Source organism: Peromyscus californicus, unplaced genomic scaffold (genome assembly GCF_007827085.1).
Source record: "Peromyscus californicus insignis strain IS unplaced genomic scaffold, ASM782708v3 Scaffold_6__1_contigs__length_162567912, whole genome shotgun sequence".
In the NCBI taxonomy this organism is placed as follows: Eukaryota; Metazoa; Chordata; class Mammalia; order Rodentia; family Cricetidae; genus Peromyscus; species Peromyscus californicus.
In genome coordinates, this window is record NW_026294584.1 from 44,537,260 (window position 1) to 44,555,672 (window position 18,413).

Consider the following 18,413-nt stretch of genomic DNA (forward strand, 5'->3'; position numbering starts at 1 on the left):
CTGAGCTGAGCTTCTGGAGCCCCGTCGTGCTCCACAGCCTGCTGTGCTTCCCCACACGTAGAGCCCTTGGAGAACAGGAACTCCATAGGAAAACACTCCAGGAAGCCTTCCCTAGACCACGCTGTGCTCTTTAAACCAGCCTCCCCCTGCCTCTAGGAAGCAGCTAGGCATTGGAGGCCACTCACCAGCATCAGCAGACTCGGGATGCTCAGGGTGTCTTAAGCACAGGGAGCAATACACACGTTCAATTCACAGCCATACCAAGATGCTGCTGACATTGGTAAGTGAGGCACAACGCCAAACCTGTTGCCCTTATCATTCCTCAGATGAGAACAACCCACAACGCAGGTCTGTGATCACTTTGAGTAGGAAGCCGGGGCTTGGGAAGTACACTACCTTGTCCACAGGCACACAAATGTGGGACCCATTCTGAGGGTTTCCACCATGCCACCCTGCCTTTCTTCCTGCCCAGGATTTATCCATCAAATGTCTGTCAGATGGACAGCACTCAATCGGTCACTCTTCATCCTCCAAGGATACTGCAAGCCCAGAAATCTCACAACAGTGGAAATCATGTCCCTCCCTTCTGCTCTCCCATTCTACTTTACAGATAGGAGTTTAAAGGTCTGACCCGTCCCGTGGCAAAGGAAAAGCACAGAAAGGCTCCCGGGATAAAGGTTGTTTACCTCTGGGATGTGCGCAAAAGCACGAGCTTAGGTCAGTTTGAGAACTGTCAGGATAATTCCTTTGTTACAGAGACTTGCACTACAAACCTTCGGTGTTTGCACCCCATCAGAGAATTCCCACAACTCAAGTGGACCTGGGGGTATTGCTGGTAACTGCAGCTAAGGGAGCTGGTCTAGAGGAAGGTGTAAAACCAGCACTACCCAGTACCAGGCTTGCCCCAAGGCTTTTCTGCCCTGGATGTAATTCACCACCGATCATCATAAGCAGCCTGTGGTCCTCACCGTCGCTGTAGTCCCTCCTTGTTACCATACACTGTCAAAAAACTTCCCTGTATTACCACATTCTGTAAAAATGACATTTGGGGCTCTGGGTACCCGGGGCTCAGTGATGCTAAGAGACTTGCTGCTTGGAACAAGGGCAGGTTTCTGGACACCTTTGTTTGCACACATCCATCTCTGACTATGAACCCCATCCCTGTGTAGAGTCCCGAGAGGGCTTCACGGCAGACATGGTTTCTAGGTAGTTCTCAGGTGCCGGACAAGAACCCCAGTCTCGATGTCCAGGGACCAGGCTGGGAGCAGGCCACGGATGGCTCCACGGCATCTCCCCTTAGGACAGGACAGGCAGGTCTCTCCCACAGCCAGTATCTTCCCCAAGAAAGACGGGCTTGGCTTTTCTAAGATCCAAATCACGAGACAAACTAACCCATCTGGCTTTGGAATGGTGCTGAGGCATTATCCCTCCGAAAGGCTGCATTTGAAGACCCGCCATGAAGTCTGGCTGCCTCAGGAGGCGACGCACTCCACAAACTTGTCATTTCCTAAGGATTCTTTCAACTGCAGACTGTGGCCCTCAAAGCTATTCCTATCTTCCCCACATGACAGACCCTTCCCCCAGTGGGAGTGCCCTTCCCTTTCAGGCCAGGCTGGTGGAGTCCTAGGCCACCCACAGGAGGCTTAACCTTCATTCCCTGAGCACAAGCCCTCTCCACCATGACGAGGACGGCACTGCCATCTCATTGTCCCCAACACTAACACTTACAAGCAGCGGAGTCCCTTCCTTGTCCGGGTTGTCACCACAGGTACTTCAGGCCCTGGGAAGCCTCCCCTCCTCACTTTCTCCCGGCAGCTGCCCACTCTGGAAGGGTAGGCTACACCGTTCAAGAAACGTGCCTCCTTCCTGGGCTGAGTATCTCAGCTGTTGGCGGGGACTTTGGGACACCTGCTGTAGTTACGTTTGCAGACACTGCCTGACCTCTCAAAGAGAAAGTAACAATCCATGTTCAGAAAGAGCGCAGTGGGACTGTCTCCAAGGTGCATCTGATGGGAGACGGGTGCCTAAGGTAATACTAAGAAGAAGCTCAACCCTCTTACGTGAAAGAAGTTTCTGTTTGCACAAAGGGGTGGGAGGGGCTCACCATCCCGGCCATGCTCTGAGAAAGGATCCGGTCCTTTGGCAACATGAAGGCAGGGTCCCCACTGAGCCACACTCTGGGACCATGGAAGGTGCGTTTATTTCACCTGCCCCAACACAGACTTAAAAAGCGCTTGGAACCAGGAGCACGCTGCACGCGTGGACACTTAAGAGGTTTGCTTGTGGTCTGCTTCAGGGACTCCTTCACGTACTCCCTCCCCTCCCGTCGGTCGCTTGACTTGGTTTCAACGACCTCGCAATAAGGTCCCAGGTCGCCCCCAACACAAATAAGAATAACCGCACTCTGGTGGTCCCGAAGGAATCTGGAACCTCCCAACACCCAGTTTCCCCCGCTTCCTCCCGGAGCAAACCCACCAAGTGCCCCCTTTACAGCCTCACGCACTCCTGCTCACTCTACACGAGTGGAGACCAGAGGCACATCCACGATCTGGCCCCGCACCTGCGACGTTCTCCAGTTTGAGGGGGCGTGGATGGTACCAAGATCAGGACTCGGAGTGCGGCCACGCGGGAGAGGCTGCAAGCGGGCGGACCACGCGGTGCAGCCGGCTTCCCAGCCGCCCTGCCCGACTTGGGGTGGAGGGGAAAGACCAAGGGTCCGGCGGAGCCCGGGGGCTGTCCACTCACTACTATTCACGGAGAGCGACGGCGGCGGCAGCAGCAACAGCAGCAGCAGCAGCAGCGGGGAGAGCGCCAGAGCGGGGCCCATGGTTATCCTCGCCCGGGGACTCGGAGCAGGTGGCTGCGGCTCTGGCGCAGGGTCGCTTGTCTGGGCGGCCGGAGCGTCGGCGCCGCTCGGGGGAGGCCTGGCGACAGCCGCGAACTCCGGAGTCGCGTTCCGGCGGCCCCTCCTGCCTGCCGCAGAACCGGGCTGGGGCGCGGAGGCAGCAGCGAGGAGCGAAGGTGGTTGCGGCCCGGGCGGTGTCTGAGCGGCTGCGGCCCAGCGCGCGCTGCTGCGACGCCTCCCGCCCCGTCCCGTCCGCGCTGGCCTCCGCCCCCTCCCCCAGGAGCTCGCCCACAGCGGCGGCGGGGTCGGGCGGGGCGGCGGCTGGGCGGGCCGCTGGGCCGCGAACAATAAGCAGAGGAGGAAACTCCGCCCTGGAGCGCGGCGGGCGGGGGAGCACGGGCTGGCGGTCCGGGCCAGGGCGTGTGGGAGTGAGTGTGAGCGTGAGTGTGTGAATATGCGCGCGCCCAATGGGGGGTACTGTAGATCTGTGCTCGTGCTGTGTCTGCGTGCCTGTGCGCGCGCCAGGGACCCCGCCGCCGAGGTCCTACGCCCAGCTTTTTGCAGGGGACCAGCCGGGATCCTCCATAACGCTGCGGCTCTTGCACGCAGATCCCCAGCCTGGGAGTTCCGATAAAATCGACCCTGCCTTGCCCCCGGACCTCCGCGCCTTCTGCGGCTGAGCCTGGGGAGCAGGCCCCCTACCTAGCAGGTGCCTGGATTTCGTGCAATCCCCGAGCAAGTCTGTGCTGCGGGATGAGTAACGGGCCATCTGGACCGATTTTTTTTTTTTTTCCCTTAACCTCTCCCACCGACGTTTCTCCAAATAGATGTGACTCTTTCACGGCAAAATTTTCGACGATTAATTCGTGCGGGTCTGTGTTCTAAGAGCTTTGCACGTATTAATTCGCTTGCTCTTCACAACAGTCACATTTTTTAAAGCCTCGTTTTGCAGACAGGAAAATGGAGTTTTTAAAAAAAATATTAAGAAAGTTGTTTAAGATCCCTTAGGTGGTAGATGGCAGACTTGCCTATGAGACTAGTCTGGAAAAATACTTTACACACTGCCTGTAATACCATAATTGCTCCATAAGAATTAATCTTGCTGAATAAAAAGCAGCAATGGAGATTTAAGGGCCTCGGCGTCAAATCCAACTTGGGCTCAGAACCTAAGTTGTACTATATTACTGTGTGCCTCGGTTCTTCTCATCCGAAAAACAAGGCTATTAACACCTCTAACAGCTGCTGAGATACTTGCTAACGCGGGAGAAGCACGTAGCCTAGGGCCGGAACCTTGGACAGTCTCAATGAAAGAAGCAGCCTGCGCGGGTGAGAAAGGCGTAGACTTGGGGTGGCGATTGGAGTTGGAGAATCTCATAAACCCTAATTCACCCCGTGAAAGGACAAAGAAGCTCGCAGCCTGTTCACTCTACCTTGGGGGCCTTCGCGGGTTGCAGACCCTGGAGTCCACTGCTAAGGAGGCACCTCAACCGCTCCCGGATACAGAGCGGGGGGGGGGGGGGGGGGGGGAGGCTAACACTGAAGGGAGATGGCGAAAATTTGTCACACATCACTCCTGGGTTTCTAATCCGGAGCTTTTCTGCCAGATGGGCCTAAGTGGAGGGATTGTTCCCGAATCCCAAGGGAGGTGGACTCGGTGAACCTCTCAAGTGGGCTGCTCACAGGCTCAGCTTAGGAAGCACGGGAGCGGGGCTGGGGTGTCCCTGCTGCCTGCCTTAAGCTTGGGAAGAGCTGGCCTGCTGTTTTCACGAGGAAGTTTCTGCGTGATCGTTTTTGGCGCGGTTTTCCATGCCTCGTTTGGGAAAGACAGAGGGTGTTCCCCTAAATACGCTAGGATGTGTGTGTGTATCTTTGATTTTTTTTAGCGCTTTCTCCCGGCATCAGTGCCAACAAAAGGCTTGTTATCAAACCAAGCAATACTTTCTCAAAACTGGGGTTGAAATCTTCATTTTGTGTGTGACCCGGCTAACCCATGCTCTTGCATTCAGTGAATCAACTTCTATATCAACTCGAAAACAATCACATTAACTTTGTGGATAGAGTTTGGGACATTTTCAGTAAACATGATTTCAGATTGGCCCCACTCTCAGATCAAACATAGTTAAAATGACAGCAGATATCTGGGCTTGGGAGGTGGGGCACTCTTTGTATCTGAAAACTGCTAAGTCAGATCTGTGGTTAATCTGACAGGACCCCTGATATATGTACCATGGAACTTCCAGAATGAGGCCAACACAATGGGGAGACTACAGGGTGAGCAGAATGGCTCTCAGCTGGACTGAAGCCCTGGCCCATTCTGCACAATTAGCTTGCTGGACTGGAGCACAAGTTTATAGCTGAAATGCAATGCCCTTTATAGGTGCTAGCTCCCCACACTTCCGGAATTCAGTGCACTTTGGCTACTACTATCCACGTATTCTCTCTCTCTCTCTCTCTCTCTCTCTCTCTCTCTCTCTCTCTCTCTCTCTCTCTGTGTGTGTGTGTGTGTGTCTGTCTATCTGTCTCTGTCTCTAGCTCTGTGTGTGTGTGTGCACGCGGCGTGCATGTTGGAGACCAAACCTGTGCATGCTAAGCAAGCAGTCTACCACTGAGCTACACTCCAGCCATCCATTAACAAACTTTAAACCTGTTAACATAGGGTCTTCAGAGTTTACTTTTCACTTCCTCAGAGCAGCCAGAACAGCACAGCAGCAGAACAGATGTTCTATGTGGACACAGATGCAAATCTGCAGATGCAGACATGCATGCCCATGCCAGCTTGGAACCATAACACAGGAACCTGTGGCACGAGGCTTAAATTTGTGTTCTTGTTGTGCCTGGCAGTCCCTGGCAGGTGCAATTTGACAACTCGGTTGACCACATCCCTAAGTGCAGACCTGACACATCCTCTTGATCCTCATCCTGAAACACTCTGATCCTTATTCACAGCTTCTAAAGATGTAGGACAGGCCCTGTCCCATTACACCCCCTATAAAGATCTAACGCACTTGCCACCTCAAGGCCACTGCACCTGCAGAAGGGATCAGGGATGTTCTTACAATGGGCTTTCTAACCTGGGCCAGAGCAGTGTTCCATCTATCTTGAAATCCAGGACCTGGAAGGTTGTGCCTCGCCAGAAGAAAATGCACAGAGGTAAACAGATAAGTTCTATTGGATTTTATCAGAAAAGCTGCACTTTCTTTTTGACTGCCAAGTTGTGTAATTCTAGGAATGTCCACTGGGGCTTGAATGAAGCGCCTCACTCCAAAGTCATGCCCTGTGTGTTATTATCCAGCCGCATCTACGGGAAGAGGCCATGCGCCAGACATTCTGCACTGTGCCGAGAATGCCAGTGTGGGTGGCAGAAGTAATACCTGCACACGAACATGGTGAGCAGGTGGTAAGGACTGTGACACACGGTGGGCAGCTCGGGGAGGTTGGGGACGACGGCTCCACGGGAGGGCTGTGGGGCTCCAGGTACAGGACTTCAGGGCCAGAAGGGAAAGAGGCATTTCAGGAGGCAGAGCGGAGAGAGAGGTCAAGGTGAGGCTGGGGACTGAGGTCTGCAGGGATTGTTTTTTTCCTAAGCGAGGAGCCGTTTGTAGAGGGTTGGAACCTGTGGATGAAGAGGCCACTACAGCCAACCTCTTTAAGACAGTGACCGACTTTCTGTGTGAAAACAGCCACTTTAGCTTCGGTGCCCTTAGAATGAACGAGCAGATGTGACCTCGGAGGAGACCAGGGCACAAGGTGAAGCCAGGGCAATGGTCCAGGAAGGCCATGAATTCATAACGCTGGAGACAGGAATGAAGTGAAGGAGTCGTCTTCAGGAGGTATTTGGGTCCATAAGGATGTGGACATGGTGTAAGAGTTGGGTATGTGGAATGTTATAATGGGCTCTAGACAGCCACTGGTTACTAGGTGGATTATCTGAGTGCAAAGGTTGGGGGGAGGGGAGAGTGGTAGCATTCCTAAGATGGAGGAGATAAGAAAGAAAGAAAAAAAGAAAAACGGATTTGGGGGAGGGAAAGTCCAGTTTCAAAATGTGCTGATGCTAAAGATCCATGACACACTCAGAGTCATGTCTGGAGGTCCTGTTTGGGACACTGGAGCTCAGACCAGAGGTGAGGATCAGGAGCAGCCGTAAGAGAGCCATGGAGGGGTTGAAGGATTGATGGGATGTGCTAGGAATGGTCTTCAGTAGAGATAGGAAGAGCTGAGGCAGAGCCTGTAAAAGAGCCTCTTTCACAGCTGGGCTGGGGGGTGGGGTGTGGGGTGCGGCGGGGGGGGGGGGGGGGCAGCGGCTGTGGAGAATGCACGTGGGTGACTCAGCCAAAAGAGGGAGAAGGAGGTGATCATCCAAGTCACCTGCTGTCAGCGCTAAGACTCACTGACGTGATCTGGCCATGGGAGAGCCAGTGTGATTGATTTCCTTAAGGAGAATGAATTTTCAAGGAAGGGCCGAATGGAGGACAAGAACCAAGAACCATGTAGATTTGAAAGAAAGGGATGGGGAGCAGAATGTGGGGACAAAGGAATGCTTGTGGGCGTGACTTTATCTTAAGAAGAGAGAAACCGGGGCTGGAGAGATGTCTCAGTGGTTAAGAGCACTGGCTGCTCTTCCAGAGGACCCAGGTTCAATTCCCAGCACAGCACCCACATGGCAGCTCACAACTGTCTGTAACTCCAGTTCCAGGGGATCTGGCACCCTCACACAGAATATATACAGGCAAAACTCCAGTGCACATTAAATATCAATAAACCTTTAAAAATGTTTTTTTTTTTTTTTTAAAAAAGAGAGAGAGAAACTTCCACTAAGGGAGAAGTTAGAAGCATGTCCAGTGAGATTCATCGTAAACTATTCATTGCTCTAAGTTTGGAGTTGAGGGCTGGAGAGATGGCTCAGTGGGAAAGGACCTGAGTTCAAATCCCCAGAATCGGTGTAAAGGTGGGTGTGGTAGCACGAGTCTGTAATCCCAGTGCTTCCAGATCAAGATGAGAAGCCCCAGAAATTCATGGATCAAACAGAGTCTGGGTATTCAACAATGAACAACAGAAAAACCCTGTCTCAAGGTGGAGAGTGAGGTTTGACACCCAAGGTTGTCCTTTAACTCCATGTACACCCTATGATATGCATGTGCTAGTGCTTACACACACACACACACACACACACACACACACACACAGAAGGAGAGAGAGAGAGAGAGAGAGAGAGAGAGAGAGAGAGAGAGAGAGAGAGAGAGAGGAGAGAGAATTTTGGAAAGAAAGTTTTGGTTTGAGACACTGTTAGTCTGTCTGTCATGGTAGGTGGGCAGTGATCTTGGAGTAAGTTAGTCCAGAATTTAACCCTTCTCTGGTTCGGTGGCCACATATCCTGGTCTTATCCTTAGCCTCTATAACCCGCAGTCCCTTCTCTGTAAAGTAAACCTCAGCCCACAGAACTCCCATGGGAGCTGGAGGGTGTATGCAGTGCCTAGCTGGTGCTCGTTTCATGAACAGTGATATTTTTGCGTCCACAAAATTGCTGCCTTAATTCCCACTTTGTTCCCAAAGTATTCATTTCCTCTTGCAAGCCCAAGCCTAGGGTCATAAGACCCTAACATGCTGTGTCCCAGAGTGACAGGTGAGAGACTTTCTGCAGAGGTGACGCCCATCTCAAGCCAGAATTACAGATTACAAAGTCTGTTTATACCTACCCTCTTCTCAGATGAAACAGAGCTGTGAGTGCAGTGTCCCAGAATTCCCACACACCTTACATTCAGACAAAGCCTACAGCTAGGCAGATGTTAAGGGTCACTGGACTTGATGTCTTCACCCACAGGAAGAAAGCTGAGGCCCAGAGAGCTAAGGCAACATCCTCACTCATGTAGCTTGCAAATAAAGGAGGTTCCAGAAGCAGTCTGTCCCTCCAGCTACGGTTCTAACAGGGTGCTCCAATCCCCTTGTCAACCTTATTCTCATTCCTACACCTGTGTCTCACAATTTGGAAAGTCTCGGGTCCCCTAGCAGAAACAAAAGAGGTATGCACGGCGACGACAGGAGTAGGGGAATGGAAGCAAAAGAGGCCCAAAGTGCCAGCTTTGGCTCCGTTTTCCTGATATACCCCAACCTGCTTTCCAGGCTCACTGAACTGGGTACTAGCCTTCTCAGTTCCTCATGAAACAAAACCGGCGTGCAGCTAGCTTCCTCCAGGCTGGAGTCCAACCGGGGCTGAGCCCGCACGTGGGCAGTACTGAACGAAGCTTGGTTTGTAGTCTGCGAACGGTTTTCAACACATAGTTGTCCTAGCGTGATGACGTCCTTATAAACCAGAAGGGTAAATGTATTACCACTGTCCCGTTCCAGCTGAGGAAGTGAAAACTCATTTCCCTGGCACGGACCTGAAGGTAGTCGTGGCTTTGTTCTGTGATCCCCGTCTTGGATGTTGACACACGTGTCTTATTTCTCCAGTGAGCTCAGGGCTCCGTGAGGACAGAGCTGTTGTGTCTGGCTCCCTTTCCTACCTTCGGCAGAGCCTGGCTTTTGTCCCCTCACTCTCTCCGAGTTCCTTCTACCTGACACCAGAGTGTTGGGCCTCAGAATTATTAGTGGTCATGCCCCCACCTGCTCCAAACCTCTGCTCTTTGTCACCGAAATTCCCTAGGTTGGCTTTCAAGGCCTGCTAAGTTCTGGTCCCTAACTAACTTTCCCTCCTCCTCTCCCACAGTCTGGGAGAAGGTTTTTAAACTGGATCCCGCACACCCTGGCACTGGCAGGTCTTTGCGGACGATGCCTCCTGTTCCCAGAGCTAACTTGCTTTCCACCCATTTGTGCACTTAGAAGCTCAGTCATCATAGTCTGATCTGGCCTCTGCCCCTCAGATTAGAATTAACCATTTTCTCCTCTAGGCACTTCTTGCCTAATTCACTGTCTGAATGAATAGTTTTGGTGACAGACCCCAGTTCTCTCTGTAAGAGCAGGAACCTCCCTCTATTTACTCGTTCGTCTACCGTGTGTGTGTGTGTGTGTGTGTGTGTGTGTGTGTGTGTGTGTGTGTGTGTGTGTGTGTTTAGCACAGTATCTGGTACCTTGTAAGTACCCAGGAGTTGAATAAGTACATCTTCGTCCAATCTATAATGGAATTCCTGAGACTGGGCAAATTAAAGAAGATGGGTTTCTTTAGCTTCCAGTGTTGAAGCCTAAGGAAGTTCAAGAACGTGGCGCTGACTTCCTCTTGGCAACTGGCAAAGGCCTTTCACTGTATCATAAGGGGGTTAAAGGTATCACGTGGTGAGGACCTAGCAAACCAGGGAAAGTTTGCTTTTTATGGTAAAATCCATTTACCTATGAATCCATTCATGATGATCGAGTCCTCATGAACTCATCACCTCCCAAAGATTCCACCTCTTGATACTGCTGTCCCCAGCATGTGAAATTTAGAGGGTCCCACAAATGATAGCATTTGACAGTCGATGCTAAGAACAACGTGGGTAACAGCTATGACCAAATACCCATAGAAACAGCCTAGAGGAGCAAAGATTTACTTTGGCTCACAGGTTTGGGGAACTGGGGCAGACACCACGGCAGGGTGTGTTCGTATCTCATGGTAGACAGGAAACACTAAGTAGGGCCAGGAAATAGGGACCAGGTAAAATCCTCAAAGACTTGGCTCCCATGTCCTAATGCCTAAAGCTGCCATTACTTCTCCAGATTGCCCCACCAGCCGGGGACCAGGCGTTCAACCATGTGTCCTGTGAGATACTTCATCTTCAAACCCTAACAGCTGGAGTGTATCAGTCCTCACTGTATGGTCAGTGCTGAGCCGGATTAAAACCCAAGCGGCCACACTGAATCCTCAGGACCAATCTGTGAAGCAGGTGCTGTTATTAATCCCGAGTTCTGGGAAGGATTTTGAGGCTCTTGGGGGAATTAAATTAAAGTCGCACAGCTGTTAAGAAGTAGAGTCAGGGTTAATTTAACCCTGCCAGCTTCCTTCCTAAACCACTCACTATTCAGAGAGTGAGGTCATGGCGTGTAACTACAAAATGATATTTATTGTGCTATAATTTTGCCTGCGGAGTCTCATAAACACAGTTAAAAGTTGAAATATCCACCCTTAGGAGTAATCCAAACTGCATGTGCAGACGAAGCCGACCGTAGGTGCTGTTCTCCATTCAAGGAAACAACTGCTTCACCCACACAGCTGCATTGCCCGCTGTCACAGCCACACTGCCCTGGATCCCCAAACCCACTTGACTTGAATAAAAAGCGCATGGGGTTTTCAATTACTGAACCATCTTCACTCTATAATATGCACGAGGGAGACCATGCTAGCTGTGGTTAAGCCAAACACATGCACAAGCTTAGCATCGCATCCCAGGATCCCAGGCCATTGAGATGGCTTAGTAGATAAAGGCACTTGCTGCCGAGACTGATGACCTGAGTTCAATCCCTGGGACCCTCATGGCGGAAGGGAATTGACTCCTACAAGTTGTACTCTTCCACACATGTCCTGTAGAGTGCGTGCCCCCCCATAAACAAATAAATGTAACAGAAAAGCTTAATGACTCATACCATCGTTTACATCTTCCTCTACCTGCAGATATCAGAATGACCACAGCAGCCATATGGTTTCATCCTGTAGCTCTTGGCCCTTCCCATTCACTATCCCATGGATCTTCCAAACTGTCCCACTTGGTTGGGATTTGTTAAGGGTTTTTTCCTTCCCGTCTTCCTGGTAACTTGACAGGCAGCATCCAGGGTTTTGAAGCTCCAGTGTGACATGTGTCTTGAGCTACACGTTTCATTTCAAGTCTCTAGCTCAGGTGTCCTCGTCCCTGGCTATGGAGATAAGGATGGGGACAGCTGGAGCAGCCCTGAGCATGGGACTGCAGACCACGAAGGTAAATACACTGGCCAGACAGACAAATGGACAGCGGTGGTCGCGGCTGGCCTGAGCACTGGAGGTTCCCATGACTTCACTAATCTCTGGGGCACTGTTCTTCCCCATGTCGCCCGGACATTTTGATAACATTTGCATAGTCAGGCATACAACTGGCTGCAGGAGCTGCCTTTGAGCAGGAAGAGTCTGAGCCGTGGCTAGGGGAGTCAAGTCGCAGCCAAAGAGGACAAGGAAATGTCCTTCTCTGTCTCTCCACCACACACACACACACACACACACACACACACACACACACACACACACACACCCCACTGTCATAGAGAGGCTTTTTGCAGAGGCAAAGTAGGAAATTCCAGAATTTTTGAGTTGGGAAGAATCCCGACAATCAGGCTTTTGAATGAAAGCACAAATCTGGGCAGGAGCTGACATTCCATGGTGCTCTTGCCTAGCACTTGTGAGGCCCTGGGTTCAAGTCCTACCACTGAAGAATAAATGAGTGCACTAGAATAAAAACACAGCCTAGAGTGCCAGAGTTTAGGGGTCTCCCTCTGGTCGTCCCCCCCACACACACACACACTATAGTCTGTATATGCATTTTTAGTCTTTCTCTGTTCAGTGCTGTTCTTCCCGATGTACCCAAAGTTCTATGAGGCTACAGCCATGCCCCTGGGTTCAGACCTACATGTTGCCTACCTAGCCTTCGGAGGCGCTCAGTTAACAGCAGCTAGGAAAGTGAACAACTTTCCACAGGTAATTTAAAGGGTAAAAAAAAAAAAAAAAATCTAGTTCAGTGGTTCTCAACCTGTGGGTCACGACCTGTTTGGGCTAACCTCTATCTCCAAAAATATTTACATTACAATTTGTAACAGTAGCAAAATTACAGTTACGAAGTAGCAATGAAAGCAGTCTTCTGGTTGGGGGTCAGCACAACGTGAGGAGCTGTATTAAGGGGTCACAGCATTAGGAGGGTTGAGAAGCACTGCTGTAGTTTCTCATCTTTGCCCTGCTGTTCAATTGCTCATGGTATCAGGAAGCTAATGTTAACAAGCTGAGTGTTAACTCCTTATCTGTGAAACAGGAAGTATCTGCCCTAACTACCGTTCAGGCACAGTTCTAAACTCCGAAGCAAAGCTGATGAAGAAGCTTGAAGAATACAGCTTCCTTTGTAGTGATCACATATGTCCAAACAAATACTTACATCTTACCCTAGTCTCTCATGGGCCCCACACTCGTGGCTTCCTAACACTGACTAGGGGGAATGGTTTCAACGTTAGGGATGGTCCTACCCTCTGACGTCCTAGGGTCGATCAAGAATGTTGGCTCAAGCTGGGCAATGTGATTGGTGGCACGGCCCTTGCCTGGAGTATCTGAGGTCCTGAGTTCTGTCCTCTTCTAACCTTAACCTTCTAATTAAGAGAGGATTTTATTTATTTAATTACGACACTGGGGATTGAAGCCAGGGTCTTACACAGGATAGGCAATCACTCTACCACTGACTTCATTTCCAGCCCTTTGTATTTATATATATACAAATATATAGAAACTATATATATTGACTATACACACACACACACAAACTATATACTGGCTATATCTCCAGACCTTTGTATTTATATATACATACATATATATATATATATATATGTATACATTTATACAAACTATATATACTGACTATATTGTATTTATATATATATACAAATATACATACATACATACATACATATAAAAACTATATATATACTGACTATATCTCCAGCCCTTTGAGGCAGGGTCTCTTTAAGGTACCCAGACTGGCATCAAATTCACTCTGTAGCTCAGACAGGCCTTAACTTGTGATCCTCCTGACTCAGCCCCACAAGTAGCTTGGACTACATGTTTGTACCACCAGGCCCAGCTTGGGGAAGAATTCATAATCTCCTCCTATAAGCTGTTTACAATGAACCCTGTACTCATGTCTTGGACACAGCTACAGTCTCCAACAAGGCCCAGGGTATGTCGGACAGGTGCATTTTTACAGTCCCTTCACCTCTTCAGAAGCATCTTAGTCCCTCTGACTCAACTAGTTCTTCTGTCAAAGGAGTTTAGACTGCTCAGAAGAAAACCTGAAACATGAATTAAGATGTCACTTGGCCAGGCAGTGGTAGTACACACCTTTAATCCCAGCACTCAGGAGGCAGAAGCAGATGGATCTCTGAGTTGGAGGCTAGCCTGGTCTACAGCAAAAGTTCCAGGGCAGCCAAAGCTACACAGAGAAACCCTGTGTTTTGAAACCCTGTCTCAAAAAAACAAAAAGTCACCCTTCATCTAACCAAAGGAGTCTTTACTTTTCTAAAAGTGGCCTCCTGCAAGGTGGAGAGACTGCTCTGTCTATGCCACAGCCGAATATACAGCTTCAGCCTATGGATTTGTGTCCAAGAAAGAGGCCTCTAAGACCCCCTCCTTCTGCATGGTGCCTGCACATTCGCAGACCCAGACCCAGTTTGACATGACGAGCTCAGCAGCTTCCTTCCCTCCTGTAACTCCTCAGTGTTTCTGGGGGTTGGGGGTAGGGTGGAGGGGAACATGGGTTTCCAGGTAGAAGAATCTCATGCAGCGCAGCCCAGGTTCGTCTTGAACTCATTATGTATCCAAGGATGGCCTTGAACTCCTGATCTCCTGTTTCTCCTTTCCAAGTGCTGACAGTACCGGAGTGTACCATCACATTGGACCTAATGATTATAATGTCTTCTGTTTGGTTGTTTGAATACATTTATGTACTTTTATTACTTTTGTGTATATGCAGACGCTGCAGCAGTGGCCTGGTCAGAGGATGGGCAAGGGATCAAAGGGGCGGAGTGCGATGGTGTGAATTTGTTTTGTTTTTAATAATAGATGCCCTCCTTCATTTATTTTTTTTAATATTTAATGCATGTGTGTCTCCATGAGGTTATGTGCATTTGAGTAAGGCACCCATGGAGGCCAGAGGTGTGGATTCCCTTGGAGTGTGGATTCCCTTGGAGCTAGAATCATAGGAGGTTATGAGCCATCCAATGTGGATGCTGGAGTTGAAATTGGATCTTATATAAGAGCAGTACATGCACTTAACCACTGACCTGTCTCTTCAGCTTCCATTTAACTTTTCAGTTAATTATAATTGAGATTATAACAAAACTACATCATTTCTCCCTTCCTTTTCCTCTCTGCAACCCCTCCCATCCACCTATCATCTTCGTTCTCTTTCAAATTCATGATCTCTTTTTCTTTAATTGTTGCTCTGTGTGTGTGTGTGTGTGTCTCTCTCTGTCTCTCTGTGTGTGTCTCTCTGTCTCTCTCTCTCTCCCTCCCTTTCTCTCTCTGTGTATGTTTTTCTAAATATAAAAAAATACAACCTGCTAAGTGTGTATATGTTTTCAGAGCTGGCCATTTGGGAATGGATAACCAGTTGGTGTACTCTTCCTTGGGGAAGACCATCTCCCCTGCTCTCAGCATTCGTTATCCATCTGTAGTTATTCGTCTACAGTTGAGGCCGTATGAGCATTCCCCCTTCCGTGTTAGAATGTCCGTTGATGTTATCCTTGTTCAAGTCATTTTTGGGTAGCCCTGTTGGTGAGACCTCATGGATGTAGCTTCTCTGACATACTAGGAGACACCATCTCACAGCAAACTTCCTTTTCCTCTAGCTCTTACAATCTGTCTGACCCCTTTTTCAAAATGACCCCTGAGCCTTGGAGGCCGGAGTTGGGCCGTAGCTTTATTATGTTGCAACTGGGCTCCATTTTGATCAGCGGTGGTTTTCTGTATCTCTAAGTCAAAGAGAAATTTCTTTGACGAGAGGCAAGGACTACACTTACCTATGGGTATGAGAATAAATATTGAGAACGTAGCTAGGATGATGCCGGTTTGGTAAAGCAGCTGTTGTCGGTTCTCCTCCAAGATCCATGACTTCACTAAGTCTGGGGAGTTGGCTAAGTTTGCAAAACCTGGCATGATTTTCCTCTCATCGAGAGGGTCTTAAATCCAAGAAGAGAGCTGTTGGTTACTGCCAAGGTATGCTTGCCACTACTACACCTGTAGGATATTGTGCTGTGCTGGTCATTGTCGTGGTTCATAGGCACCAGAGCTGGGTAGAACTGCCAGTTGCTTCCCTCCTTAGGAAACTTACATGGCAGCTTCTGGAACCACGAAAGCTAGTCCTCAAAGAGGAGGCTTTTGGGTCAGATCCAGCTCAGATGCCCTGGGTCTTGTGTCCAAAGTGCATGATGTCTTCAGCAGTAGAGACTTACCTTCCATCTCAGAGAGCAACAGGGAACAGCAGTACCTCAACGTGTTTGGGGAGGCTCTTGAACAACTCTAACCCCATTTTATTTTATATTTTATTGATTTATTTATTGAGATAAGCACATACTTTTAATTCTAGCACTTGGGAGACAGAAGCAGGTGGATCTCTGAGAGTTCAAGGCCAGCCTGGTCTGCATAGCAAGTTCCCAGCCAGCTAGTTACACAATGAGACCCTGTCTCAAAAAAAAAAAAAAAAAAAAAAAAAAAAAAAAGCCCCACCACAGCCCTAAGTTTTAAAGGAGAATGCATTGTTCTTCTCTACTTGGTGTCCCTGGAAACTGAACCATTGTGAAGCAGCTCATGTCTTCTCCATAAAAATAACGCTGCCGTTAAGGTTGCCTTCTGCAGGAAGAACTTGGCACGAGAAGCTCAGGCATGACTGGGGATGGCACAGGAGCCAAGGACTATAAACCTTTATCGTCACTTAAAGTAATAAATGTGTGTCTGATGCTTTTTAAAAATGCACAGAAATGTAGGGCTCATACTGATTACACAGAGGGCCATGAAATGAACATGCTGCACATAAAAAATTACATCGTCTTATAAATTGTCCTGAAGACTGATGGATCACTTATGATAAGCATTAATTACTAATGCTCTCTGCCTTTGTAGAATTTGGAAACAGAAACTTTTAAAAAATAGTTAGAATATATTTGGAGATAGTACTTTTGGGGGCATTTTAGGGGTCCAGAGAGGGATGGCCAATGAGAGGATATCTTCCCATCATGCTCTGACCCAATTCATGCAAATTTTGGGGGTGGGATCAGGCATGGTGACTAATGCCTGGCCCCTGGAAGGAAAAGTGAATGTTATATGAAGACACAGAGATAAAGAAGGAGATAGTCAGGTGAAGGTGGAAGTGAAAAATGCAACAATGTATCCTATAAGCCAAGTGTTAGGGTTCTCTAAAAGAACAGAATGGATAGAATGAATATATATGTCTATGTATACACACACATATATATATGTATATGTATATATATAATATATATATTCTTAGTTACTGTGTTATTGCTGTGAGTATGTGAAGAGACACCATGACCAAGGCAACGTATAAAAGGAAGCATTTAATCGGGGGCTTGCCTACAGCTTCAGAGGGCAAGTTTATAACCATCACGGATCATGATAAGGAGCTTGACAGCTAGCAAGCAGGCATGACTCTGGACAGTAGCTGAGAGCTTACATCCGAGCCACAAGCATGAGGCAGAGTTAAAGACTGGGAATGGTATGGGGTTTTGAAACCTCGAAGTCCACCCCCAGTGGTTCACCTTTTCCAACAAGGCCACACCTCCCAATCATTCCCCGAACAGTTCACCCTGTAGGGACCAACTCTTCAAATATATAAACCTATGGAGTCATTCTTATTCAAACCCCCACATACACAAAGGGGGTTTATCCCAGTCTAACAACGGCTGTCTCCCAAAGGGGACACCAAGAATCCAGTAATAGTTCAGATCACGAGACTGGATGTCTCCGCTCTTCCAATCTGGTGCTAGAGTACTCAAGGATTCCTAGAAAGCCGCTGGTCTTCAGCCTGCCTTGATTTGCTGAAGAAATAGGTTCTCATACCGTTGAAGGAATGCCTTAGCAACAGGATAGATGACCTTCCCGGCAAGAGTGAGAGCAAACAGGCAAAAAGCAAAAGCTTCCGTTTTCCAAGTTCTTTCGTGTGGGCTGCAGTCGGAAGGTGTGGCCTGGATTTAAGGTGAGTTTTCCCACCGCAAATGATCTAGTCAAGGAAAGGGGGGGGGGAAGACTCACAGAGTGCCCACCTGCTCAGGTTTTAGTTGATTCCAAATATAGTCAGGTTGACAAGCAAGACTAGCCATCACACCAAGAAATGCTTAGGGTTGTTAGCTGTCTCTACTAGGAAGGAGACATGGCGCCCCAAGAAAGAATCTTCACAGCCCATCCCCCAACTTTGAACTTCGGTCTCCAGAACCATGAATGCACTCATTTGTTGTTATCGTGGGTTTGTTTGTTTGTTTTGTTTTGTTTTTGAGACAGGGTCTCTCGATTTAGTCCTGACTGTCCTGGAACTCACTCTGCAGACCAGGCTAGCCTGGAACTCACAGAGATCCTCCTGTCTCTTTGCCTCTCAAGTGCTGGGATTAAGGCCTGAGCTACCGCATCCAGCCCCACTCATTTTTGTTGTTGAAGCTGCCCAGACCTTATGTAGCCCAGGCTGGACTTGAACTCTCTATGTAGCCAAGAATGACCCCTTGCCATCCTCCTCCTCCTCCTCCTCCTCCTCCTCCTCCTCCTCCTCCTCCTCCTCCTCCTCCTCTCTCTCTCTTTCTCTCTCTCTCTGTGTTAATATTTTTTAGTTAATTTTTTTTCTTCTCTCATACATTACATACCCTCCTTCCT

At 49.0% G+C, this 18,413-nt stretch overlaps 1 protein-coding gene across 1 annotated transcript in view; it reads right to left on the bottom strand.

Annotated features, from left to right (window-relative positions):
* Podxl (podocalyxin like) overlaps window positions 1-15,995 on the bottom strand; it is a 53,753-nt gene extending 37,758 nt beyond the window's left edge. Inside the window, exons 1-3 of the mRNA XM_052721488.1 lie at window positions 15,989-15,995; window positions 15,557-15,715; window positions 2,746-3,543 (exon numbers count right to left, since the gene is read on the bottom strand). Coding sequence (XP_052577448.1) covers window positions 2,746-3,543; window positions 15,557-15,715; window positions 15,989-15,995 — 964 coding nt within the window. The remainder of the gene's footprint in view (window positions 1-2,745; window positions 3,544-15,556; window positions 15,716-15,988) is intronic.
* Between the last annotated feature and the right edge of the window lie 2,418 nt (window positions 15,996-18,413).